The following is a 24954-nucleotide window of genomic DNA, read 5'->3' on the forward strand; positions in this document are numbered from 1 at the left end:
AAGAGCAGTAAAATACAGAATTTACATTTTCAGTGGAAATAGTTATAAGAACATTATAACTTAAAGTCCTTTAACAGAAACATGCTATTTAAACATGCTATTTAAAATGGTTTTGAATACTGGTGAATATTTGTTTTTCATCCACTGATTGTCTTTTAACATGTATAATCAATTGTTATCTGCTACCAAATTAGTTTTTCTTTTTCTCCTTTACAAAAAAAGTATGTTTTAAATCTGATGGATAAACTAACATATGTTTATCAAGTGTTTCTCTATATGTGATGTCTGCTAATATTTTCCTCATAAAGTAGGATTTTGAGTCACGGTGAAGCCATATAGTTCTGATCATACTTTAAGAAACTGTGTTGAAATAATGTTGACTTCGTGTAATTTTTCAGTAATTTTCATATATTTTAAGTATGTTGGGAAGGCTACCAGCTTTATTCCAGACGCAGTGAAATGTCAAAAGTTTTCATATGGGTTCCTTTTCCATGTTATTTAAACTGGTTATATCTACCAAATATATGGCTGCAGAATAATCCAAAATTATTTGAGAGCAAGCTATAAGCTTTTATTAATCTTACTCTTACAAAATTTTAGTTAAAATGTATTATGTAAGCAAAAAGTTACAAAGCAAATCTTAAAGTTCAGAATACCATGATTGATGAAAAGACCTGTTTATCATGTTTTAAAAATTAATTTAAGTAATGTTTAGAATATCATTTATCTTTTAAAAAGCCTAGATATAATTAAGATACAGCTTTTAAAATATAACATGGATGTATCGAGTTGCCTTTACTTTGTCAGAAATCAAAGATTTTATTATTTTATCTTAAAAGTAGTACATTTCCAGTAACAGTCAAAAGTGAACCAGTTTAATTCCCATTACCTAGACAGGTAGAAGCAAAGATCACCCAGATCTTTAAAGAGATGAGAAGCAAAGATATGCTCTGAATATATTTTCATCTATCCTGCTTTGATAGATAAATGGTTTACTATAACATTGGGGTCTTGGGAAAGGAGGGTTTAAGATGGGAGGTTGGTGGGATTTGGGGGAAGTGTAAGAGGCACTCAGGAATCTGCCTAGGAGTAAAAGGACTCCCTGGGGGTGGAGGTAGAGGGGTGGGGTTGGGGAGACTTGTTAGCTTTTATGTATTTCATGTGATTTTCAAGATGAATAAATGGGTCTGAATTTAGTCACTACCTTTTAAAAGTCAGTCCTCTTTTTTCCGAACATCCTGATCTTTCTAGCTCTTTCCATTCTTCTCTCTTACAGACCTTTATCTTTCAATCTCCCAGACAGGACAGGTAGACAAGGTATTGCTGACTTTGAGAAAAATGTACTTTAACAAAGGGAAAGCAAAATGATGTCAAAGGCAATTAATTATTTAGGCCAGACTCAAAAATTCTTTGTGTTAATGAACCCATATAGTCCCTGTAGCCTATTTTCCATTCTAGTTTCTCCTTGTAGTTTATTCATCTTTTATTGGACTTAGTGTATTTTACTAGTATATCATTGATGTCATGTTTGTTCTGTTTTGTCTGCCTGCATTGTAAAAGGAAAGTTTAAATTTTTTTGTTCTTTTTTTTTTAAACATTGTCATTTAACTGACAAATTACATTTGTAGAAATGACAATTTACTTTGTATGTAAATCAGAGTTTATTTTGAGCATCATATGGCAGAACCTGAATTTAACTCTCACAGATTTTTTTTCCCCACGTTTCTAAATTAGGATTCTAACATAAAATTGCATGCTGGATTTTGGAAGCTGTGAATTTAAAAACCAAAAGCTGAACCTTTAGAGATTAGCATACAAAGTGGGAACCGGTAAAGGCTTAGAACAGTGACTGTTAAATAGTCCCCTTCCCCCCACCTAATGGTTTTCAGTTCCAAAGTCTTAACAATTGCTTTTGCAGTTTTGACTAACAGGTGAATATTAGAAGTAGCCAACAAAAAGTAAGATCAGATATCTTCTAAAATAGAAATAAATACTCTAAAACATGGAATTAAGTATATTGACCAAAATAAAATGGATTTTCACTGTAGCAACCTTCTGATATCCAAACATATCATAGTAAGACTCAATAAGATATTGTAAACCCTGAAAATTTTTGCAAAGCATATTGGCAAAAACTGGAAATGTTTTAAATAGACTCCTAGCCCTACAAAACTAAATTTCCTCTGCTAGTTCCTGTGCATTTTTCACACCATAAGTTACCTGTGTGAATTACTCTTTAAACATTTCCATGTAGAGATGGTGATGAACAACTTTTTTGTACAAAGCCATTACAAGAAAATGAAAATGTTCATATACTTCCATTTAAAAATTTCAAAATGAAAATAGTTTATTGAGTGCCATGCAGGGAAAAAATGTGTAAACTTAACAAGCTAGATTAACCACTTTAGTAGTTAGAAAAATGCCACTGGGAATTTGGCATTGCTTTTTAGACACTAAATTACTACTTTCTGGATGTGTTTAAGAAGCAGCAACATACAGGTAGCTTTACAATTTCTTATCCCGAGTTAGTGGGCTATGTATTATGAAGCTAGGGACACCACTTTTGGACCCTGGATCTGTATTACTTTATCCTGGGAATAGAAAATATGTAATGGTCTCATTTACTCCATTGATCTCAGTCACTGCCAGTTTCTATGTTCCAGTCTTTAATTTATGTTAAATTGCTTTTTCTACCAAAGAACCATCAATCACTTACGTCTTATAACTTCCATCACTAGAACTAGTAATTTGCTTTTTGTTTTTTTAATCAAGTATCTATTTTCAAAGAATAGAGAACAAGAAAAGCGGCCCTAAGATACAGATGTTGGAAAGTCAGCTTGTGAGTTGGTTCTGCCCCTCTACTTTGACATGCACAGTTACTCTCTTATTCAAAATTATGATGAGGACCCTTGAGGTCACTTGTGAGGGTCAAAACTATTTATATTAAATCCATAAATGACATCAGTCTGCTATATTTATTTCACACAGGTAAATCCTATGCTAGAAATTAAAACTATAATTTAAGATTACATAAAATGACTGGTACTGAAAGGTTTAAAAATTTTTTAATATTCTCATTTTGGTAAAAATTTTCATAAAATACCATAGTTCTTGCTTACTAGAGGACCGTCATCAGCATTTCTAATCTGTTTATAATTGCAGTATTAAAGCACTGCCTTTAAAGCAAAGAGCAAGCCTGTCGTCCCCAGCTTAAAAGTTATTCTGAAAAAAATAAAAGTTATTCTGCCTTAAATTCAGAAATTAAAATATTGACATTTTCTATTCTGCTCAAAGCATGCTTTCAAAATCTGCCATTATTTTGTTAATGATTTTGAGTCTGAAACCATTTAATACTGTGTTTATTAATGTTGATGTTCTTTCACTTTGCTGTTAGGTCAAAATTATGAATGTGCATATAGCCACTTCCAGCAGGATGGGTGGGTAAAGGTTTTAGTATGTACAAATTATTTCAACTACCATCTTATTATGCTATATATCAAGCTTGAAAAAATATTTTAAGATGGTAGGATATTTTATGTGTTAGATGAAGTAAATATCTAGGTTCTTTCCTTTTCCCTTGGAGAAAGCTAATTGCTTATTGCATGAGGAAAAGGGAGTCTTCAGATTCTTTGAAATACATTTTAGTAATGCTGCTTTTTCAGTTTCACTTGCACATATTTTGTTTATTTTTGGGTCTGGCAATTTAAAAACAAAATCAAAAACAAATCATATCCATCCATTACTATCTTTGTGATTCAAGTGCTTGAAATTTCTGAGAGTATGTCTGTATAAGTCTTCTGTTTGGCCTCATTTTGGTATACTTGCAGACTTCATTTTGTTTTCTTTCTCTTAATTCTGTTAATTTATTTAATCTCATGGGAGAGAAAACATGACCATTCTTTTATATACTGTACTTCATTCTTCCATCTGATTCATACTCTTAACTGCTTTGGATTCATGTATTTGTTTTTGTTAGTGGAGTTGCTGCAGTTTACCTGCCATGGTGGTGCTCGAGTATAACAACATAGATGGAAACAAGTTATTTCTCCAGTAGGGTTTCATTCTCTTTATTTCTGCTTTATGTCAACTGTGTAATCTTAAATCTATAAGAACTATGCTGTACTGTCAGAAGTATCTTATTTTTACATTTTAAATTGTACATACCACTAACAAGTCAGGTAAACTTAATTTCTGTAAATTTTAGTGTTCAAAAAAATTGTGTTTAATAAAAGTTATCTTGTTGTTTTGAGTATATCTTACTAAAAAAAAAATCTTAACTAAGATGAAAATTCCTTTATACCTTTGTGTTGGCAAACTGATTTCCTAATGGCAAATTACCTCTTTTACATTTTATTCTTTAATAAAAATGTTTCAGACTTCATGTTCATGGAAGTCTGAAACTGAAATGTGTTTTATAGCAGTTCTGGTGTTAACTACCTGAGTGACATGAAGTGTTTTTTTTTTTAAGCCCTGAGTTTTTGTATATTAACATTGACAGCTCATGTAAGCATCTGAGTAGCGATCAACAGTCCTCCTCATATTTTTCTTTACATTTTATATTCTACAGAATCTGATTTCTTAAAATGTTAGTTTAATTAAAACTTAACTGAAGTACACATTACAATTTTTAAATTTCCTATCATTTAAATTTGTGACATACTACACAAAAGTATTGAACATGCTTGAGAAATAATTTGATTCTCTTAATTCATTTGCGTGTTCTGAGTAGTTACCATCCTTTGCATGTCTATGGCTTGCTGCTTATGTTTAGAGAAATTGTAGTTTGTTGACTTAGAAACTTCTTTTGGTTTTACATAATATGAATTTGGCACATATATGCTATTGAAATCAATTGCTATATTGACTTTATGTATTCTCATTAGCAGCTAACAGTCAACACCATCTGTGGTCACAAAGAAACGACTTAATCTAATGAAATTTAATAGGATGAAGTTTTATTCTTTAGTTTAGCTGCTGCTGGTACAGGGTATTATGGAAAAGAAGGCTTCTTGACAATGACATTTTATACTAAAAAAAGTATTTTTACTACTTATGTTAACCATAGCATCCAGTAAAACAGACGGACACACACATACACACCCTACCTTTTCTCTCTTTTTCTCAATAATAAAATCCTCTAATAATTCATGCCTTTTAAGATGTTTATAGTTAAATACCTTGTCATTACTCTTCTTAGCCTACTCATAATTAGCACCCTGTATAGAAATTCCAAAGTAGAAATAGTGGCAAATTGATTTTTTAGTTAGAAAAATTATAAAATCCTTCTACTGGAAAAATGATACTTAGTTCCAGGTTGTCTATAAGTTTGTAAAATAATTTTTGTTCCCTTGGAAACAACATACTTCCTAGCAAAAGGAAGCTCTTTGAATTAGAGTCTTCTCTGATTCTAAACCATTCTAAATTTTGGTAGCTAAACACTGAACTTGAAAACATCAAGTTAAAGATCCTTTTGAATATGATTCATGCTACCCTAAATAATATTCATCTATATCTCTAACATCTTTTTGGGGGCAGTTGGAGAGAGGTGGGGTATAACAAAAACTGCATTGCTTCAGGTAGGTATAAATGTAGAGGTCAATCAAATTTTTAGTTATACATCAAAAACAACTACACTCCATTAAATTATAAAAATTGAATTCTCCAACCCTATTCAGTCTTTAATTGGGTATGGAGTTTTTCATCCATATCACCCTTATCATTGCCTGTGTGGACCATATATATTATTAAATACTATTTTACTGATTTTTCTATTATTTCCAATTCTAACTTGATAATCCGTGGCTTTTATTTCATTGCTTAACAATGTTTGTATCCTTTATTCAGCAAATAGTTTACACTGGCCTATTTTGTATCACTCAAGATTTTTCTCAGGTAACAGCTTTATTATTATTATATTTTTAATTAACGGAAGAGGTAGGATTACATGAGAGAAAAAAACTAAATTACCAAAAGGGACATTAAAACTAATCTTTCTGATTACATGGACACTGTCTCATATATGTAATCTAAGCAAAGTAGAAGATTTGTTTTTGTTACTTAATTGCTTTTGTGCAAGATAATGTATGACACTGAATTCACATGTGTTCGTTGGCTTTATTACATAACCTGAATAAAAATTGATGAAATCTAATTGGTATATAAATTAAATCGTAAAAATATGAAGACTGTTGATGTAGCTATTTGAGAAAAGTGATATATATGCATTTTTCTTTTATTTTTAAGCATATTTTCTCTCAAAATTATTTCACAAATTATAAATTTTCCAACTAAGATGAAAGCCAAATATTGTACACTAATGGTATTGGAAATTTTAGAATTCATTTATTTATATATATCCTACCTTTTGCATTTATGCTGTTCTTTCTCTAAATTTGTATATTGTAAACTGAACATATGTTGAATCTACTTTATATGACAAAATATTTTTAATCATTATATTTTTACTAATTCATTGAAGGCTTGGATTGATCCTCTTCTTGCAGTTTCATTTTTAGGCAGAACCGTTCTCTTTGGATTGAGGCTTCACTTTATTTTTTTTTTAAATCTTTATTGAATTTGTTACAATGCTTCTGTTTTATGTTTTGGTTTTTTGGCTGCGAGGCATGTGGGATCTTAGCTCCCCGACCAGGGATCAAACCCGCACCCCCTGCACTGGAAAGCAAAGTCTTAACCACTGGACCGCCAGGGAAGTCCTGAGGCTTCACATTAAAAGCCTGATTTTTTTTTTTTTTAATGTCCTAGAACTTTCCTAGAAAAGTTTAGAAGAGCCTCTACAGTTTTAAAAAATAATTTTTAAAAACTTTATTGTTTTGAAATGTTTTAAGGGTTTAGCCCTAAGAAACTAAACGAACATGATTTATTACTTTCAGTTTTTATTTCACAGCATATATTAATAATAAATGACAGTTGAAAAGCAAAAACCCAAAATCTATCACAGTTGTTGCAAGAGATGTCTAATAAGGAAACTAATGTAAAATATGCTTTAATGCTTATATCATAAGTCAGTTAAATCAAAATATAGGTGAAGATCTAGCTTTGTCATTTGAATATTGTGTGTGATGTTTCGGTAGTACAGGTTAATTTGTATTTAAATCTTTACATTGTTATCATTGCATGTATTCACTGTATTTTTTTAAGGTGTCAACTGTTTTCTCTTTATAGATTAGTATTTCAAAGTAACCATTCCATACCAATTCAAACTACCATCTGGTCTCTAAGCTTGTTATATGAAACTCTTTTATCATTGTCCTCCAGTTTTAGTGTTTTTTGATGGGCTACACCTGAGCTGTACATTTTCTTTTTCTTTTATTTGCTTCTGTATACAGGCTGGCTTAGCGGGAGCTCCAGCCCGTGCTGTATCAGCTGTAAAGAATATGAATCTTCCTGAGATCCCAAGAAATATTAACATTGGTGACATCAGTATAAAAGTGCCAAACCTGCCCTCTTTTAAATAAAAAATTTAAAAGGCCACTCCCAGGTAAAATCCGGGGGAAAAGTCATCTAAGTTTACCATGCAGTTGTTTACCAAAAATAGAGGAGGAGAGTCTTAACTTTTGCTCTTGGATTTAAGTCAAGGTACTGTATAGAAGTTATGTAAAATCAGTGTGGAAGTTCATTGTTGCTTTTGTTGCTCAGTGATTTTTGAAGAAATTGAGTAGTTACAGTGTGATTTTTTTCTTTATTTTATAAACTGCATTCCTATGGCCACCTAAGGCATGCCTCTATGTATTGGCTACTACAGTATTTTGAAAAGTGTTTGGGACATTTCTTTAAATTATGTATAACCTAAAATGTTGGTGTTTTATATGGATCACAAATACAACATTCCTTAATTCTTTCTGTTATTTGTCAGAATTGTTATTTAAAGAACGAAGTATGTATTGCATGAAAACATTATGACCTTTTTCTCTTAGTTTAAATAAACTCCAAGGTAACTGGACTTCTAAAGCACCGTTCTGTTTGCCTGGTATCTACTTTAGCAATAAATTTTTTAAGACCCTCGGACTCAAAGAAGTAAATAAAAGTATATTTTATCACTGTTAAGCAGCTGTTAATGTGGATTTATTTAATTTATACTTATATTTTTAATATTCAGAACCTCATTATTCTAAAACTCAATTATTTCACAAGTCAAGAGTAGTGTATCTCATAGTATATTGTGTAGGATGAGATCTGGAGTGGGAGATGACAGATCCTTTTCTAAAATCCATATTGAGAAATTGCAAAATCCGTTTTATACACATAGGTTTAAGTCTTGCATCTGATCCCTTCTTGCTGAGATGATGAAAAATAATTTCATAGCAAATACTTAGTTGCTTTTGAACACAAAACCCTTTGGGGGGCTTCCCTGGTGGCACAGTGGTTGAGAATCTGCCTGCTAATGCAGGGGACACGGGTTCGAGCCCTGGTCTGGGAAGATACCACATGCTGCGGAGCAACTAGGCCCGTGAGCCACAACTACTGAGCCTGCGCGTCTGGAGCCTGTGGTCCACAACAAGAGAGGCCATGATAGTGAGAGGCCCGCGCACCGCGATGAAGAGTCGCCCCCGCTTGCCGCAACTAGAGAAAGCCCTCGCACAGAAATGAAGACCCAACACAGCCAAAAATAAATAATAAATAAATTTTTAAAAAACAAAAAAAACCCTTTGGGGCCCCACTTGTTTCATCCCAAAGTCAAAACTTTCTTAAGTCCTAATACTCTCATATTCTGGTTTCTCATAATTTGCCCACATTTTCTTATTTAATCTTATCTTGGGATCCATGAGTGGGATTCTTCTTCCAGTTAGACTAAGGTTTTCCTTCTAGTTCTAGTCCTCCCTCCCCAAATATTATTTTTTGAAACATTTCCTTAGATGTGTGGCATGTATGAATTTTACTCCAAGCTCTGGGGTGTAAGAAAAGTCACTATTTTTTTCTAAATAAAATTAATCTGACTCTAAGCCCCATCCTACTGAGGCAACAGGAAACTCAGTCTGTGATTATTGGGATTTCCATCAGTTCAGAGATGTATAAAAGTCCTAGAGTAAGGTTATGCAAAGCAGAACATGCAGGGAGGTCCCTGGTCTTCAGTCATCTGAATGTGCCAGGTGAACAAGTCCCTGTCCTCATGGACATATATGCAGTACCACACTTTTCTCTTTTCCCTTTTTTTGGGGGGTGGGGGTGGATTATGGAAAGATTTAAGTTTTGATTTGGTTAGAACGTACCAAAATTAGGGGAACTTCTGGGCCGGATCATACTTTAACCTCAAGAAATAGTCAAAAGGGTTTCATCTTTTACTATATTCTAGTATGAAAAAGAAAACCCAGTCATGTGCAAATGACAGAAGTAGGCAAGTCATAGAAAACTAAATCTCAGTGACCGCTAAATATGTAGAGATGCTTAATCTCACTAGTAGCCAGGGAATGCAAGTTTAAAGGACAATTAGATTTTATTTTCACCTTCACATTAAGCAAAAATTAGAAGGGGTGACAGTATCCAGTGTTGGAGAGGATGTGAGGAATGAGAACTGTCATACATTGCTCGTGGGAATGTAATTTACTGTAACTTAAAAAAAAAAGAATATGCCAAGTTCTGTGAAAATTTTTAAAAATCAAAAATACACATATCATACATACCCTGTGACTCACTTTGGGAACTCTCTATTCTCTTAGCATTCCTGGATATCTTTATATACAAAGGTAATTATTTCATCAACTTTTTAAAGCAAAATAATAATAATAATAAACTGGAGATACCTTAAATGCCCACCAGTAAGGAAATGGTTGAATAAGTTATTGTAGCTACCACACTAGTTGTAATAGCAAAAGACTGGGATGACCCAAATGTCCATTAAAAGGAGATTGGTTGAAAAGCTGGATTACATCCACATTATGGAGTCCTATGAAGCTATCAAAATGAAAAATATCTCTCTATATTGCTGAAAATTGATCCCTAGAATATAATGTTAAGTGAAAAAAAAATCAAGATGGAAAAAAGTATATTGATGGTGTGTGTATTAGTCAGGGTTCTTCAGAACCAGTAGTGTGTGTGTGTGTGTGTGTGTGTGTAATGAGACTGACATTTAACTCAGTAGACTGAGTAAAGCAGATTGCCCTTCTTAATGTGGGTGGGCCTCATCCAATCAGTTGAAGGCCTGCATAGAATAGAAGGGCTGACCCTCATCCAAGTAAGAAAGAATTCCTCCTGCCTGACTGCCTTCAAACTGGGATGTTGGCTTCTTCCTGCCTTCAGTCTTGAACTGAAACATGGGTTCATCCTGTGTATCAAGCCTGCCAGCCTTCAGACTGGAAATATACCATCAGCTCTCCTGGTTTTCCAGCCTTCAGATTTGGACTGGAACTCCACCTTAGGCTCTCTGGGTCTCCAGCTTGTCAACTCACCCTGCAGACCTTGAGACTTATAAGCTTCCATAATCACATGGGTGCATTCCTTATAATAAATCTTTTTAAATAAAATCATCAAGTTGATGATTTTGTTTAAGAGATTTATTATACAACTCAAAGTCTGAAGACAGGAAACTGCCGATGTCCTAGCTTGAAGGCAGTCAGGCAGGAGGAATTTCTCATACTTGGACAGAGGTCAGCCTTTTAATTCTATTCATGCCTTCCACTGATTGGGTGAGGCCCATCCACATTAGGGAGAGCAATCTGCTTTACTCAGTTTACTGATTTAAATGTTACTCTCAACCAAAAACACCCTCACAGAAACACCCAGAATGTTTGACCAAATGTCTGGGCACCCACATGCCCCAGTCAAGTTGACACACAAAATTAACCATCACAGTATGCTACCAGTTATCTAAGAAAAAGGGAGAGTGAGTGGTGTGTGTGTTGTGTGTACTTCTAAATGAAAGGATAAGCCATATATATATACACACATACATACACACACATATATACAACATACATATATAGTGAGAAGGAGGAAACAGGGCAGAAGTGTGGGGATAGAAGCTAGACTTCTTGGAATGTACCTTGTTTTGAAACCCTGTAACTATTTTAAGTAATTAGTAATCGAACCTAAATTTTAAAAAAGTAACCCCTAAAAATTAAAAGCAAAGCAGATAAATTGAACTATGCAATGAGTTGGTGGCATAATCACCCAAAGGGGAACTGCTTCACATGACTTTAAAACTCTTGACTATACACCACTAAAGACAAAAAGACCTTCCCTGTCCACCCCCCAACTTAAATTGTTTTCTGTAATCCTGGTATTGGTGATATTTTAAAATTCCGAGGCTGTGCATGTGGACTCTGGGGTAAAGCAGAGGAGAAGGTGCCTCGGTGCCTGTAGTGGATGCTCTGGCATGCATCCTTTAGGACTGAAGCACTCATTTCCTCAGCTGCTGGCAGTGTTGGTGGCTAAGAGCACTCAGCTGAGTTGCTGAGAATTGCCACCAACCGAAGGGAGCTACTTCACCTGAAGTCACGACTCCTCTCCAAGGACATCCTACATCCAAGTTATAAAAGCCCAACCCACTTGGCTAAGGCAGGACAACTCGGAAAGGCCATCCCAGCTCCAGTGCTACCCATGGGATCGGCTAAGGCCTTTGTCATGACTGCATTGCAGTTTAGCTCTTCCCTCTGCCTCATCCTACTTCCTTTAGATTTCAGGTTTTGATCCCAAGGGCGTATCACAGTGATTAGCTTGCATCCAAATCACTATCTCAGTCTGGTTCTCAGGGAAGCCCACCTAAGACAGTTAGAGCCAAGAATGGTCTGAGGAAGCAGATTCCAAAATGAGATTTTGGAGCTGGACCACCCTCTGGCAGGCTGGCAACAGAAGACCATGTTACCGGTGGCAGATGGAGCATGGTTCGCCACTAGCATGCCATAGCAGTGTAATTGTTGAAACTCTCACTGATGGTGAACCGGGAATGCCTTGGTAGGCACACTGTCTCAGGCATTTGAGAAATATAAGAAGAATTATGTAATTATGAAGAGTATGGAATTGGATGGCTGTTCTTGCAGGCATTCATTCCATTAGAGAAATGCTGAGGGTGATTAATTACCAATTAAAGGCTATGTATGAAGGCCAGAAGGGCTTCTTAACAATGTATAAAAAGACTTTCATCTCTTGCAGCTGGAGGACAGAAAAAGCTGAGGATCAGGCCCAGGCCTTAACTGTAAGATTGGCAAAGTTCAAGAGAAGATTGGATTCCAGCCTCATCATGTCTGCTAAGCCAAGGTCAGGGACAAAAATCTTGGATATGGACCTACAGAAGTAGCCCACTTCTTCCCATTAAGCTACCACTCACTCCCTTCCTCCTCCTTGCTTGGAGAGGATGCAGAAGCTTCTGCCTTGCAGGTTAACAGGCACCCTCCTCAGGTTTTGCCTCACCTGCTCTGATCACCAAGCCAGTCGGGTCGAGACACAACATATTTGGGCCAGGGAAGTGCTAGGGCTGCCAAAGTTGTTGCAGAACCTTGCCAAAATAAACCTGGAAGAGCCAAGAGAATATATTTGGGCCTGGATCCTGAGGGTTCTGGCTTAAGGGGGAAGGAACGTAAAGCTGGATGAGGGAGAGTGTTTTATATGTAAGCTCTCCAATGATAGAACATTTAACAGTCTGGCAGGGACCTGAGGAGGCAGTGCTGATACACTGCTAGGGTAGTTCTTGGAAGCTTGGAGAAAGGCTGAGCCACTACACTTGGCCCAGCTAAGTGAAGTATAACAGAACATCCAAGCAGACAAGCGGAAGAAGAGATTACAAACCTTAGAGAAGTGTGTGGGCTAAAGTGAATATACTGTGTAAGGCAAGACAGCCTGGAAGTTCCTCCATTTACCAAAGCAATAAGGAATACGTCACTGTTTACAGGGACACTGGCATCATTTAGAAACTCGGTAGTGGCTGTCTTCTGAAGGCCAGGACTTATAGTAGGAAATGCTGCCACAAAGCTGGGTGCCCTGATAACAGTGGGGATGATGAGATCGTGAAATAATAGATGCCAGGTTGTGGCACTTAACCAGGAGGTGCATAGTGGGCTAATTATCTTAATGAACTGCAGGGTCAGAGTGGCAACCAAAGATCCTGATCCACAGAGAGCTATAGAGATGGTTAATGGTACGAAGCTTCGGTAGGTACAAGGTAGATGGTCAGCCAGCAAGGGCGTTGCCCAATCTAGATAATCTAAAGAACTAAAAAATGGATGATCAGGAGGTTGAGAGCAGCCACCGCAATAAAGTCATTACTTTTGTTCCAGTTTCTGGTCTTGAGCCAGTTCTCAGACCCAGAACTCCTTGATTGACAGAAGGACCAAATCTCCAGGAGGAAGGACCCTGCACACCATGGCAAGTGCATAATATTAATGATTTTTCAACTACTTCCTTAAAGGGATTTATTTACTTGGATAACCATACACTGGGAAATGGAAAATACCCAATGTTTTGAGGATTTTGAGGCACAGTTTCCAAGCTGACACTGATAACTAGGGACCAAATATCATCATTTGGTCCCTGCCCCCATTACAGTGGGAGCATATGGGGGCTAGGTAATAAATTTAGTCCTGGCCCAGGTATAGCTCATAGTGAGTCTGCCAGGTCTACAAATCCACCTATTGGTCATTTTTCCCCATCCCCGAATATAACTGGCATGGACAGTTATCTGTGGCATAAGAGCTATTATAGAAAGAAAGAGTTAAGTGGAAGCTTTGCAGCTGCCCCCATACTCACAGCCAAGATAGGAAATAAATAACGATATTGCGTCTTGGGGAGGAGAGAGATTAGTATGACACTTAAAGACCTAAAAGATTTTAAAATGGTGGCCTCCATCACATACCCATTTATTGACCAGTTCCCTACAGGTGGATCCTGGAGGATGACAGTGGACTACTGCAAACTGGACCAAGCTGTAGCTCTAATTGTAGGTGTTGTACCAGATGTGATGTCTTTGTTAGAGAAGATGAACAAGGCCTCAGATAGATGGTATATGGCCATTGATCTGCTAAATGCCTTCTTTTCCATCCCTGTTAGGTGGGAGGACCAGAAAGTTCACATTATGGATACACAGCAGTGTACTATGGATATTAACTTGCCCTCAGAACATAACATAGTCAGAAAGGATCTGGGTCATCTGGATATACTATCACATTGGTCCACATTTTGATAACATTGTGTTACTTGAACTGGATGAACAAGGAGTTGCAAGCACATCGAAACCTTTGGTAAGATACATGCCCTCCATGGGTGGAAGATAAGCCCTGTGAAGATTCAGGGCCCTACCACAGCAGTGAAGTTTTTAGGAATCCAATGATCTAGGATATGCCAACCTATCCCTTTCAAAGTAAAAAAAACAAAGTATTGTATTTCACAGCTCCCCCACTCAGAAGCAAACACAAAGGTTGGTGGGACCCTTCAGGTTCTGGAGGCAGCATATTTTATACTGGGAACACTATTCCAGCCCATTCATACAAACAGCTTCTAGAATTGAGTGAGACCCAGAACAGGAAAGGGATCTGCAGCAGGTCTAGCCTGCAATGTAAGTGTCCCTCCCTCTTGAACCATACTCCCTGACAGACCCAATGATATCAGAGCTGTTAGTTATGGCAAAAGATGCCATGTGCTGCTTATGGCATGCCCCAGTTGAACAATTACAACGTAAACCCCATTGCAGTCAGACAATGCCACCTGTAGTGGAAAATTAACACGTAAGTTGAAAAACAGTTCCTCGGGTACTCCTGGGCCCTGGTTGAGACAAGCATCTGATCATAGAAGTGATCATACATCCAGAGCTGAGCTGGGATCTGTCAAAGTCACAAAATCATAAGGTTTGGCAGAACTAGCAACAATCTGTAGTAAGATGCAAGTGATACATGGGAAAGAATGGAGCCAGAGGGCATAAATAAGCTGCACAAGTCCTGATCCCAATTTCATTCTCCGCTGTTGACCACTGCCTCTCCTTCAGCTCCAGGGAAAGATAATAGTGTGGAGAAATCCAGTGGGCAGAACTTTGGGTTATATACGTGGGCATCCACTCTATGTGAAGATAAAAGTGGCCCAAGGACTCACAGGCAATACCTAATGACTTGGTTGGTTAGCCAAAGTCTTGGAAGGAGAAAGATTGGAAGATCAAGGACAAGGTTTGGGGAAGAGGCATGTGGATAGACCTATATAGGAATAAGCATGAAAATATGAAGATTTTTGAATCATGTGTTACCTATAGAAATCATCTGAAGAGACACTATACTGCCAAATAGAATGACTCAGCACAGTGTTATTGTGCTTCTGTTATTGGCCTCAGTGTTGACACAACGGGAGCTGGAATGGAAGATCCAGGGATTGAGGGCTACACGGGGGCCCAGCAGCATGAACTCCTACTCATCAAGGCTGATTCAGCTACTGCTTGTGTCAAATGTCCTAACTACCAATAACAGAGACCAATGCTGAGCCCCTGATACAGCACCTTCCCTTGAGGAGACCAAGCAGCCACTTGGTGGCAGGTATTTAATTTTGGGCCCCTTCCATTTTAGAAAGGGGAGTGAATTAATCCTGATAGAATTGACACATATTCTGGATATGAGCTTTTGTTTCTTGGCTGCATAACCTCAACCAACATCGCTATTGAAGGATTTACAAAGGGTTTGATCAACCTACATGGGAGCCCACATAGCATCACAAAGGACCAAGGAATCCAGTAAAGGAAGTGCTGCAATGAATGCAGAACCATGAGGTCAACTGACCTTGTCATATGCTGCCCAACTGAAGCTGCTGGACTGATAGGGCAATGTAATGGTCTTTTACAAAGGCATACCTGAGGCACTAGGTGCCTAAATTGACAACAGTTATATGGTGCTCTGTTTCCAACAGGTAGACCACAGGGGTCCAGGCACCAATGGGTAGAAGTAGGAGTGGCTCGACTTACACCACTCCCAGTGACCCACCAGGGGAATTTGTGTTTCCTGTCGTCACAAACTCTAGGATCTATGGTACAGAGGTCTTGGATCCCAGAAATGCTTCCTCCAGGGGTGCAACAAGAGTTGTATTCACCTTTAATCTACAGCAGCCCTCCATTCATTTCAGGATGCTCATATCAAAAGATCTTGTTGGCAAGGAAAAGAGTCCTCATCCTCCATTCCTCCATAGCTTATTGAAGTCTGACCAAAAAAAGTGTCTTTCAGAGCACCAAAAATAATAGCTATCATGACTCGTATAGTGAAAATCACAGCTATTTGGGAGATAGGTTTCATTAGGACTCTGTTGCTGGTGTTGCAGCTGCTGACTTAGCACAGCTCACTCAGTGTGACTCCAAAACCAGATGTTAAAATATATATGTATTTTGTGTGTGGAGAGGGAGAGAGAGATCAAACTGAAGAGTAACCAATTATTGCAGGTGAAGAAGAGGTGCGGTTACTACCCATGTAAGATCACAGAAATTGGAGAACATAATTTCTGTGTCAGAATTACCTTCTGTAATAGATCGATACCTAAGAATTGATAGGGAGTGACGTCAGCATCATAGCAACGTAAGATGTTGCTCTTTTCTCTCCCCGCTTTTTAGCAATTAATTAGACATCTCTCCATGAACAAAAGTGCCTCGTGGGGATCTGTGGGACCTACCACCCTACACCAAGGGACCTGGGAGGACTCTCACCTACCTGTGCTTCCAAAAATAGACAAACAGACATGGTAAGGGCTGCAGACCCAAGGGAGTCAGCGAGCCTGCCCGACCCCTGCTCACTCCAGTAGGGGAAAAACCTGGAGAGTACTGGCCTATTCAGATACCCAGGAGCAAGAGGATTTTGTACAAGTCCAGCCTGTCTGAGGGGAGATACCAGTACACCATTAAGACGGGAAGGATAAGAGTTTGTACACAGTAGAGAGGAAGGAACTCTCCCAGAACCCCCTTCCCCATTCAGGGCAATGCCTACATAGGGCTAAGCTGTCAAGTATTGGTGACCTCTCCTGTGGAGGAGGTGGAAAGCTGTGAGTGAGTGCCCAGCTACCCCAGTTTTGTGGGTTACATCCGGAGAAACCCATTTCTCTCCAGCAGCACCCAGAGTACTGAGGTGGGACCTCCATGACTGGGGAGAGGAGGATAAAGGGAAGGAAGCAGATAAGAATATCAAAAGGCATTAAGGAGGTTCCTGCTGACTACTTTAGCACTTCAGCAGGAAGTCACCCTCAAACTTTTGGGATTATCCCACTGGAAAATCCTACCACTGGGTCCATGGGCACCCGCATCACCTGGAGTGCTAAACCCACAGTCCTACCCGTGCCCCTCCCCCCCCCCCCCCCCCCGCCATTCTGTGGGATGGATCCTTATGGGTGCTCCAGAGTACAGAGGTGAGAGAGCAGGTCCAGTCATCAGAGTGCTCTTAGAAAAATGGACCAGGGAGAAACTACAAACTAGAGCTGTAGCGCCACCTTCTGGAAGACATAAGAGGTTTCCAGCTGTCAGCCTGGTGAGTTATAGAGTAAGAAAAGATATAAAATCTTAAGAATTCTGCCACCTCAAGAGGGAACAGGAGAGTGGAGCAGGTCTACCCTCAAAAGTTGAGGAAACCCCAGATATAGCAGCACCAGTGATCACTGCCCCATCTGAAGGCAACCAATAAAGATTTAAGGAGTTGTCTTCTACTTCAGATGGAAAAACAGCAACACAAAAATATAAGGAACCTGAAAAACCAAGAAAATATTTCACCCCTAAAATGAATAATTCTCCAACACCTGAGCTCACAGCTACAGAAAACTGTGATCTAGCTGATAAAGAATTCAGAATAGCTGTTTGAAGAAATTCAGTGAACTACAAGAAAACTCAGAAAGATAGTTCAATGATAATAGGGGGAAAATACATGAATAAACAAAATGAGATCTTGACCAAAGAGATAGAAATGATAAAAAACAACCAAACAGAAATTCTGGAGCAGGAGAGTGAATGAAAAGATTACAATAAAGAGCATGTGTAGCAGACTAGGTGGAAAATAGAATTAGTGACTTAGAAGGTAGGAATTTAGAAACAACATGGAAGTGAACAAAGGAAAATAATAAAAAAGAGCAAAGAAAGCCTGCATGATCTATGGAACTCAATCAAAAGGGCAAATATTATAATAGTTAAGTCTTTCAGAAGAAGAGATAGAGAAGGGGACAGAGTTTATTTAAAGAAGTAATAGCTGGAAACTTCCCAAACGTGGGGAGAGACTTGGACATCCAAGTTCATAAAGCTAGTAGATCACCACTTCACAAATGTAGGCATAAACAGAAGGAAAAAAGAAACAGTGGAAATACAAAACAACCAGAAAGCAATCAATAGGATGGCAATAGTAAGTCTTTACATATCTTTAATTACTCTTAAGTGTAAATGAATTGAATTCACCAAGCAAAAGACACAGAATAGCTGAATGGATAAAAACACAAGACCCAACTTTATGCTGCCTACAGGAGACTCACTTCAGCTTTCAGGACACACATAGGCTCAAAGTAAAGGGATGGAAGAAGATACAAGGAGAAACCCAAAAGAAGTAGAGTAGCCATAGTTATATCAGACAAAGCAGACTTTAAGCCAAAAACTGTAACAAGAGACAGGGTCATTATATAATGATAAAGGTGTCAATACATCAAGAAGATATAGCAGTCATAAATGTACACACCAAACATTGGAGCACCTAGATATACTAACCAAATACTAAAAGGTCTGAAGGGAGAAAGAGACAACAAATGCAATAATAGATGTCAATACCCCACTTTCAGCAGTAGCTAGATCATCCAGACAGAAAATCAACAAGGAAATGTTGGAATTGAACCATATTTTAGACCAAATGGACCTAACAGACATATATAGAACATTCCATCCAGCAGCAGAATATACATTCTGGTAAGTGCACACAGAACATTCTCCAGATAAATCATGCGAAAGGACAAAAACAAGTCTTGGCAAATTTAAGAAGATTGAAATCATACCAACTATTTTTCCAACCACAGTGGTATAAAATTAGAAATCAATAACAAAAGGAAAGCTGGAAAATCTACAAATATGTGGAAACTAAACAACACACTTCTGAACAACCAATGGGTCAAAGGAGAAATCAAAAGGGAAATAAAAAAATATCTTGAAACAAACAAAAAAGAAAACACAACATACCAAAACCTATGGGATGCTGCAAAAGCAGTTCTGAGAGGGAAGTTTATAGCAAGGAATGCATACATTAAGAAATTAGAAAGATCTCAAATAAATAACCTAACTTTACATCTCAAAGAACTAGAAAAAGAAAAGCAAATTAATCTTAAAGTTAACAAAAGCAAATTAATCTTAAAGTTAACAACATCTCAAAGAACTAGAAAAAGAAAAGCAAATTAATCTTAAAGTTAACAAAAGGAAGGAAATAATAAAACCAGAGTGGAAATAAATGAAATAGACACCAGAAAAAACAATAGGAAAGATCAATGAAACTAAGTGCTGGCTTTTCAAAAAGATAAAATATACAAACCTTTAGCTACACTAAAGAAACCTTTAGCTAGACCAAGAAAAAAAAAAAAGAGGAGAGAAGGTGCAAATAAATTAAAATCAGAAATGCAAGAGCAGATGTTACAACTGATACTACAGAAATACGAAAGGTCATAAGAGACTACTATGAACAATTATATGCCAACAAATTAGACAGCCTAGATAAATTCCTAGAAACACACGCCTCCCAAGACTGAATCAGGAAGAAATAGAAAATCTGAATGGACCAATTACTAGTAATGAAATTGAGTTAGTAAAAACAAAATAAAATAAAACAAACAAAACAAAACAAAACAAAACAAAAACCCTCCTAACAAACAAAACTCCAGTACTGGAGGGCTTCACGGAGGAATTCTACCAAATATTTAAAGAAGTCTTAACACCTATTCTTCTCAAACTATTCCAGAAAATTGAAGAGGAGGGAACACTTCCAGACTCATTACAGGAGGACAGCATTACCCTGATACCAAAGCCAGGTAAGGACATTACAAGACAAGAAAACTATAGATCATTATTCCTGATGAATATAAATACAAAAATTCTCAACAGACTATTAGCAAAGTGAATTCATGAACACACTGAAAGGATTATACACATGACCAAGTAAGATTCATCCCCCTAGGATGTGAGGATGGTTCAACATATGTAAATCAATAAATGTTTTACACCACATTAATAGAATGAAAGAGAAAAATCACATGATCATCTCAATAAATGCAGAGAAAGCGCTTGACAAAATACATCTTTTCATGGTAAAAACCCTCAACAGATTGGTTATAGAAGGGACATACTTCAGCATAATCAAAACCATATATGACAAATCCACAGGTAACATTATAATATTATACTCAATGGAGAAAAATTGAAAGCTTTTCTTCTAAGATCAGGAACAAGACAAGTATATCCACTCTCACCTCTCTTGTTCAGTATAGTACTGGAAGTCCTAGCTAGAGCAATTAAGCAAGATAAAGAAAGGTCATCCAAATCAGAAAGGAAGAAGTAAAATTGACATTATTTGCAGATGATATGATTTTATATATAGAAAATCCCAGAGACTCTATGAAAAAATTGTTGGGACTAATCAACAAATTCAGTTAAGTTGCAGGATGTAAGATTAACATACAGAAATCAGGTGCATTTCTATACACTAAAAATCTAAAGGGCTGAGAAAGAAATGAAAATTATCCCTTTTACAGTAGCTTCAAAAACAATAAAATGCCTAGGAATAAATTTAATCAAGGAAGTCAAAGATTTGTAGAATGAAAACAAGACTTTGTTGAAGGAAACTGAAGAAGACACAAACAATTGGAAGTTTGTGGATTGGAAAAATTAAAATTGTTAAAAAGTCATCTATGTTCTGACTGTTTATTTTTCACCATTGCTAGAGTATAGTGCACTTTGATTTATGTCACTAATTAGCATCTTTTTTTTTTTCTTGGCTGTGTTGGATCTTTGTTGCTGCACGTGGGCTTTTCCTCTAGTTGTGGCAGGTGGGGGCTACTCTTCGTTGCGGTGCGTGGGCTTCTCATCGCAGTGGCTTCTCTTGTTACAGAGCACGGGCTCTAGGTGCACAGGCTTGAGTAGTTGTGGCTCACGGGCTCTAGAGTGCAGGTTCAGTAGTTGTGGCGCATGGGCTTAGTTGCTCTGTGGCATGTGGGATCTTCCCGGACCAGGGATCGAACCCATGTCCCCTGCATTGGCAGGCAGATTCTCAACCACTGTGCCACCAGGGAAGTCCCAGCATCTTTTCATTTCAACTTGAAGAATCCTTTCAGCATTTCTTACAAGGCAGGTCTAGTGGTGATGAATTCCCTCAGTTTTTGTTTGTCTGGGAAAGTATTTCTCCTTCATATCTGAAGGGTAAGCCCTGGATAAAGTATTCTTGGCTGGCAATTTTTACCTTTCAGCTCTTTGAATATGTATTTCACTCTCTCCTGTCCTGTAGCATTTCTGCTGAGAAATATGCTGATAGCCTAGTGGGAGTTCCTTTGTAGGTTACTTTCTTTTTTTCCCCTGGCTGCCTTTAAGATTCTATCTTTATCATTGATTTTTGACAATTTCGTTATAATGTATCTTGGGAAGTTATTTTTGCATTGAGATAATAGGGTGTTCTATTAGCTTCTTGGACTTGTATGTCCAATTCCTTCCCCAGGGGTTGGACATTCTCAGCTCTTATTTCTCTAAATACACTCTCTGCTCCCTTCTTCCACTCTTCTCCTTCTGGTAGACCAATTATTCTTTTATTTGTTTTTCTCATCATATCTCATAGTTCTCATAGGGTTTCTTTACTTTTAAAAAATCTTAGTTTGTCTTTACTCTTCTGAGTCATTTCTACGTTCCTATCCTGTGGGTCGCTAATTCCTCTTTGATCTTTCTGCGTCTTTTCCTAAGTTCTCTAATGTATTCTTTATCAGATTCATTGACTTTTTGAGCTCCAGAATTTTTGTCTGGTTCTTTTTAAAAATGTCCGTCTCGTTGGTAAATAACTCCTTCTATTCATTCATTTTACTCCTGAGTTCATTTAATTGCCTTTCTGAGTTTTCTTGTAGCTCATTGAATCTCTTCATAACAGCTGTTTTGAATTTTTAATCAATTAGATTGCAATAGTCTGTGCCTTTGGGTTCAGTTGCTAGAGAATTATTGTTCTTTTTGTTACACCATATTACCATGATTTTTCTTAGTGATGAAATGTGCCTCTGCTGTTGCATTTGAAACACCACACACCTTTCTTGTTTACTTTGTTCAGTTTAACAGATGGGCAATTAGAAACTTTTGTTTTCCACACGGTGGCGCCGTTGGTCAAGCTTTTGGCTCCCTTCACCTGAACTAGCTCTGGGGTTGCACTTGGGAGCACCTGGTTAAAACAAACAAACAAACTGGCTTAGAAAAAGCTAGCAGCAGAGTAGGGTGTAGTGTGGGCTTAGCCCCTGGGGCTTTCTGGGTGCCAATTGCCCAGTAGGGAGTTCCTCAAGTTGGGGTTGAACCTCCTGCTGAAATCTTTTTTTTTTTTTAATTTATTTTTTATTTTATTTTTGGCTGCATTGGGTCTTCGTTGCTGCGCGTGGCCTCTCTCTAGTTGCAGCGAGTGGGGACTACTCTTCATTGTGGTGTGCGGGCTTCTCATTGTGGTGGCTTCTCTTGTTGCAGAGCACGGGCTCTAGGCGTGCATGCTCATTAGTTGTGGCTCACAGGCTCCAGAGCGCACGCTTGGTAGTTGTGGCTCACGGGCTTAGCTGCTTCGCGGCATGTGGGATCTTCCTGGACTAGCGCTCAAACTCGTGTCCCCTGCACTGCCGGGCGGATTCTTAACCACTGTGTCACCAGGGAAGCCCCTTGAAATCTTGAAGCCGACAGCAGGGCACTTGTTCCTTTAATGGCCTTTGATATACTTGTCTGCCTCTTTTCCTTTCCTCCCCTCCGCCCCCCTCAGTCACAGAGGTTTTTCCTCAGAAATCCATGCTGCTGGAGAGAAACAGATCCATCCTTCTGTGACCTGTGCAGCCCAGTGGTCAGTCACTCACACCCTTTTGCTTTCCACCTCCTCTGTGAGGGAAGTCACTATTGCTACTGCTGGGAAAGCCCAGAGCATGTCATGTCACCCTGGGGAAGGAGGGCTGACTTCTTGAGATTCTCCTTTTCCTCTGCCTCCAAATTGGTCTCTCGCCTGGTCCAATGGCATGCCTGATTCACCTGCTAGCCTGTCTGGACTTCCACAAATTCTCTGTCTCCCTTGCATGTCTGCCTTGTTTTGCATTCACTAGTCTCACCTCCCCTCCCCCACCCCACCCTCTGTGTTCTGGTGTAATGTGAAGAAGCACGTTTGTTTGGTTGTGAATAACCAATTTGTTGCAAATAAAAGGGGAAAGAAAAAAGGGACAACTCATGCCACCATGATGCTGACATCAACCCCCAACCCCAAAGCCATTCACAGATTCAACTCAATCCCTATTAAAGTTCCAATGACATTTTCCACAGAAATAGAAAAAAAAAATCCTAAAAGTTGAGTGGAATCACAAAAGACCAAAGCAATCATGAGAAAGAAGAACAAAAGCAGAGGCATCACACTTCCAGATTTCAAACTGTATTACAAAACTGTTGTAATTAACAGTATGGTACTGGCATAAAAATAGACACATAGACCAGTACAACAGAATCAAGAGCCCAGAAATAAAGCCCTGCATGTACAGTCAACTAATATTTGACAGGGGAGCCAAGAAAAACCAATGGGGAAAGGAGAGTCTCTTCAACAAATGGTGCTGGGAAAACTGGATAAGCATATGCAGAAAAATGAAACTGGACCCTTTCTCCAACCACTCACAAAAATTAAAATGGATTAAAGACTTAAACATAAGACCTGATATTATAAAACTTCTAGAAGAAAACACAGGGAATAAGCTCCTCAATGTTGGTCTTGGAAATGGTTTTTGATACCAAAAGCACAAACAATGAAAGTGATAATCGACAAGTGGGACTACAACAAATTTTAAAGCTCCTGCACAGCAAAAGAAACAATCAGCAAAATGAGAAGGCAACCTACAGGATAATAGAAAATATTTTCAAACTACATATCAGATAAGGGGTTAATATCCAAAATATATAAAGAGTTTATACAACTAAATAACACACAAAAAAAACCTGATTAAAAAATGAGTAGAAGAACATTAAGTACACATTTTTCCAAAGAAGACATCCAGATGGCCAACAGGTACATGGAAAGATGCTCAGCATCACTAATCATCAGGGAAATGCAAATCAAAACCACAATGAGGGAGAAAGTGGCCAAGATGGCAGAGTAGAAGGACCCTAAGCTCACCTTCTCTCATGAGCTCACCAAAATCACAACAATCTGCAGAACAACCATCGATGAAAAAGTCTGAAACCTACCAGAAAAGATGTACAACTAAAGACATAAAGAAGGAACCACAGCAAGACCAGTAGGAGAGGCAGACTAACAATATAATCAAATTCTATATGCACCCCCCCACCCCGTGGGACAGCCACAAACTGGAGAATAATTATATTTCAGAGAATCTCCCACAGGAGTGAGAGTTCTGAGCCCCACATCAGGCCACCCACAGCCCGGGGGCCTGGGGTTCTGGAAGAGGATCCCCCAGAGCATTTGGCTTTGAAGGCCAGCAGGGCTTGATTGCAGGAGCTCCACAGGATTGGGGGAAATAGAGACTTCACTCTTAAAAGGCGTGCACAAAATCTCGTTCACACCAGGACCAAAGGCAAAAGCAGTAATTTCATAGGACTCTAGGCCAGATCTACCTGGTGGTCTTGGAGGGTCTCCTGGGGAGGCAGGGGGGTGGCTGTGGCCCACCCTCTGGGCACAGGCACTGTGGCGGATATATCAATAGTGGTTATCTGCATGAACTCCCCTGGAGGCTGACATCTTGCTTGGATCGTTAGCACCAAGACCTGGCCCCATCCAACAGCCTGTAGGCTTCAGTGCTGGGACACCTCAGGCCAAACAATTAACAGCCTATAGA

The 24954-nt window shown here is 38.3% G+C and overlaps 1 protein-coding gene across 5 annotated transcripts in view; it reads left to right on the forward strand.

Annotated features, from left to right (window-relative positions):
• The window catches only part of AP3S1 (adaptor related protein complex 3 subunit sigma 1), a 68748-nt gene extending 60777 nt beyond the window's left edge, over positions 1-7971 (forward strand). For 2 of the 5 annotated variants that reach the window (XM_007192122.2, XM_028169018.2), the window contains one exon: positions 7347-7971. In XM_007192122.2, coding sequence (XP_007192184.1) covers positions 7347-7475 — 129 coding nt within the window. In that variant the 3' untranslated portion in view covers positions 7476-7971. Of the gene's footprint in view, positions 1-1276; positions 1318-5844; positions 5893-7346 lie in introns of all 5 variants that reach the window. The other 3 variants (XR_451940.3, XM_007192123.2, XM_028169019.2) reach the window with 3 other exon arrangements.
• Positions 7972-24954: the final 16983 nt, after the last annotated feature.

The sequence above is a fragment of the Balaenoptera acutorostrata genome, chromosome 2, assembly GCF_949987535.1.
Source record: "Balaenoptera acutorostrata chromosome 2, mBalAcu1.1, whole genome shotgun sequence".
NCBI classification, from domain to species: domain Eukaryota; kingdom Metazoa; phylum Chordata; class Mammalia; order Artiodactyla; family Balaenopteridae; genus Balaenoptera; species Balaenoptera acutorostrata.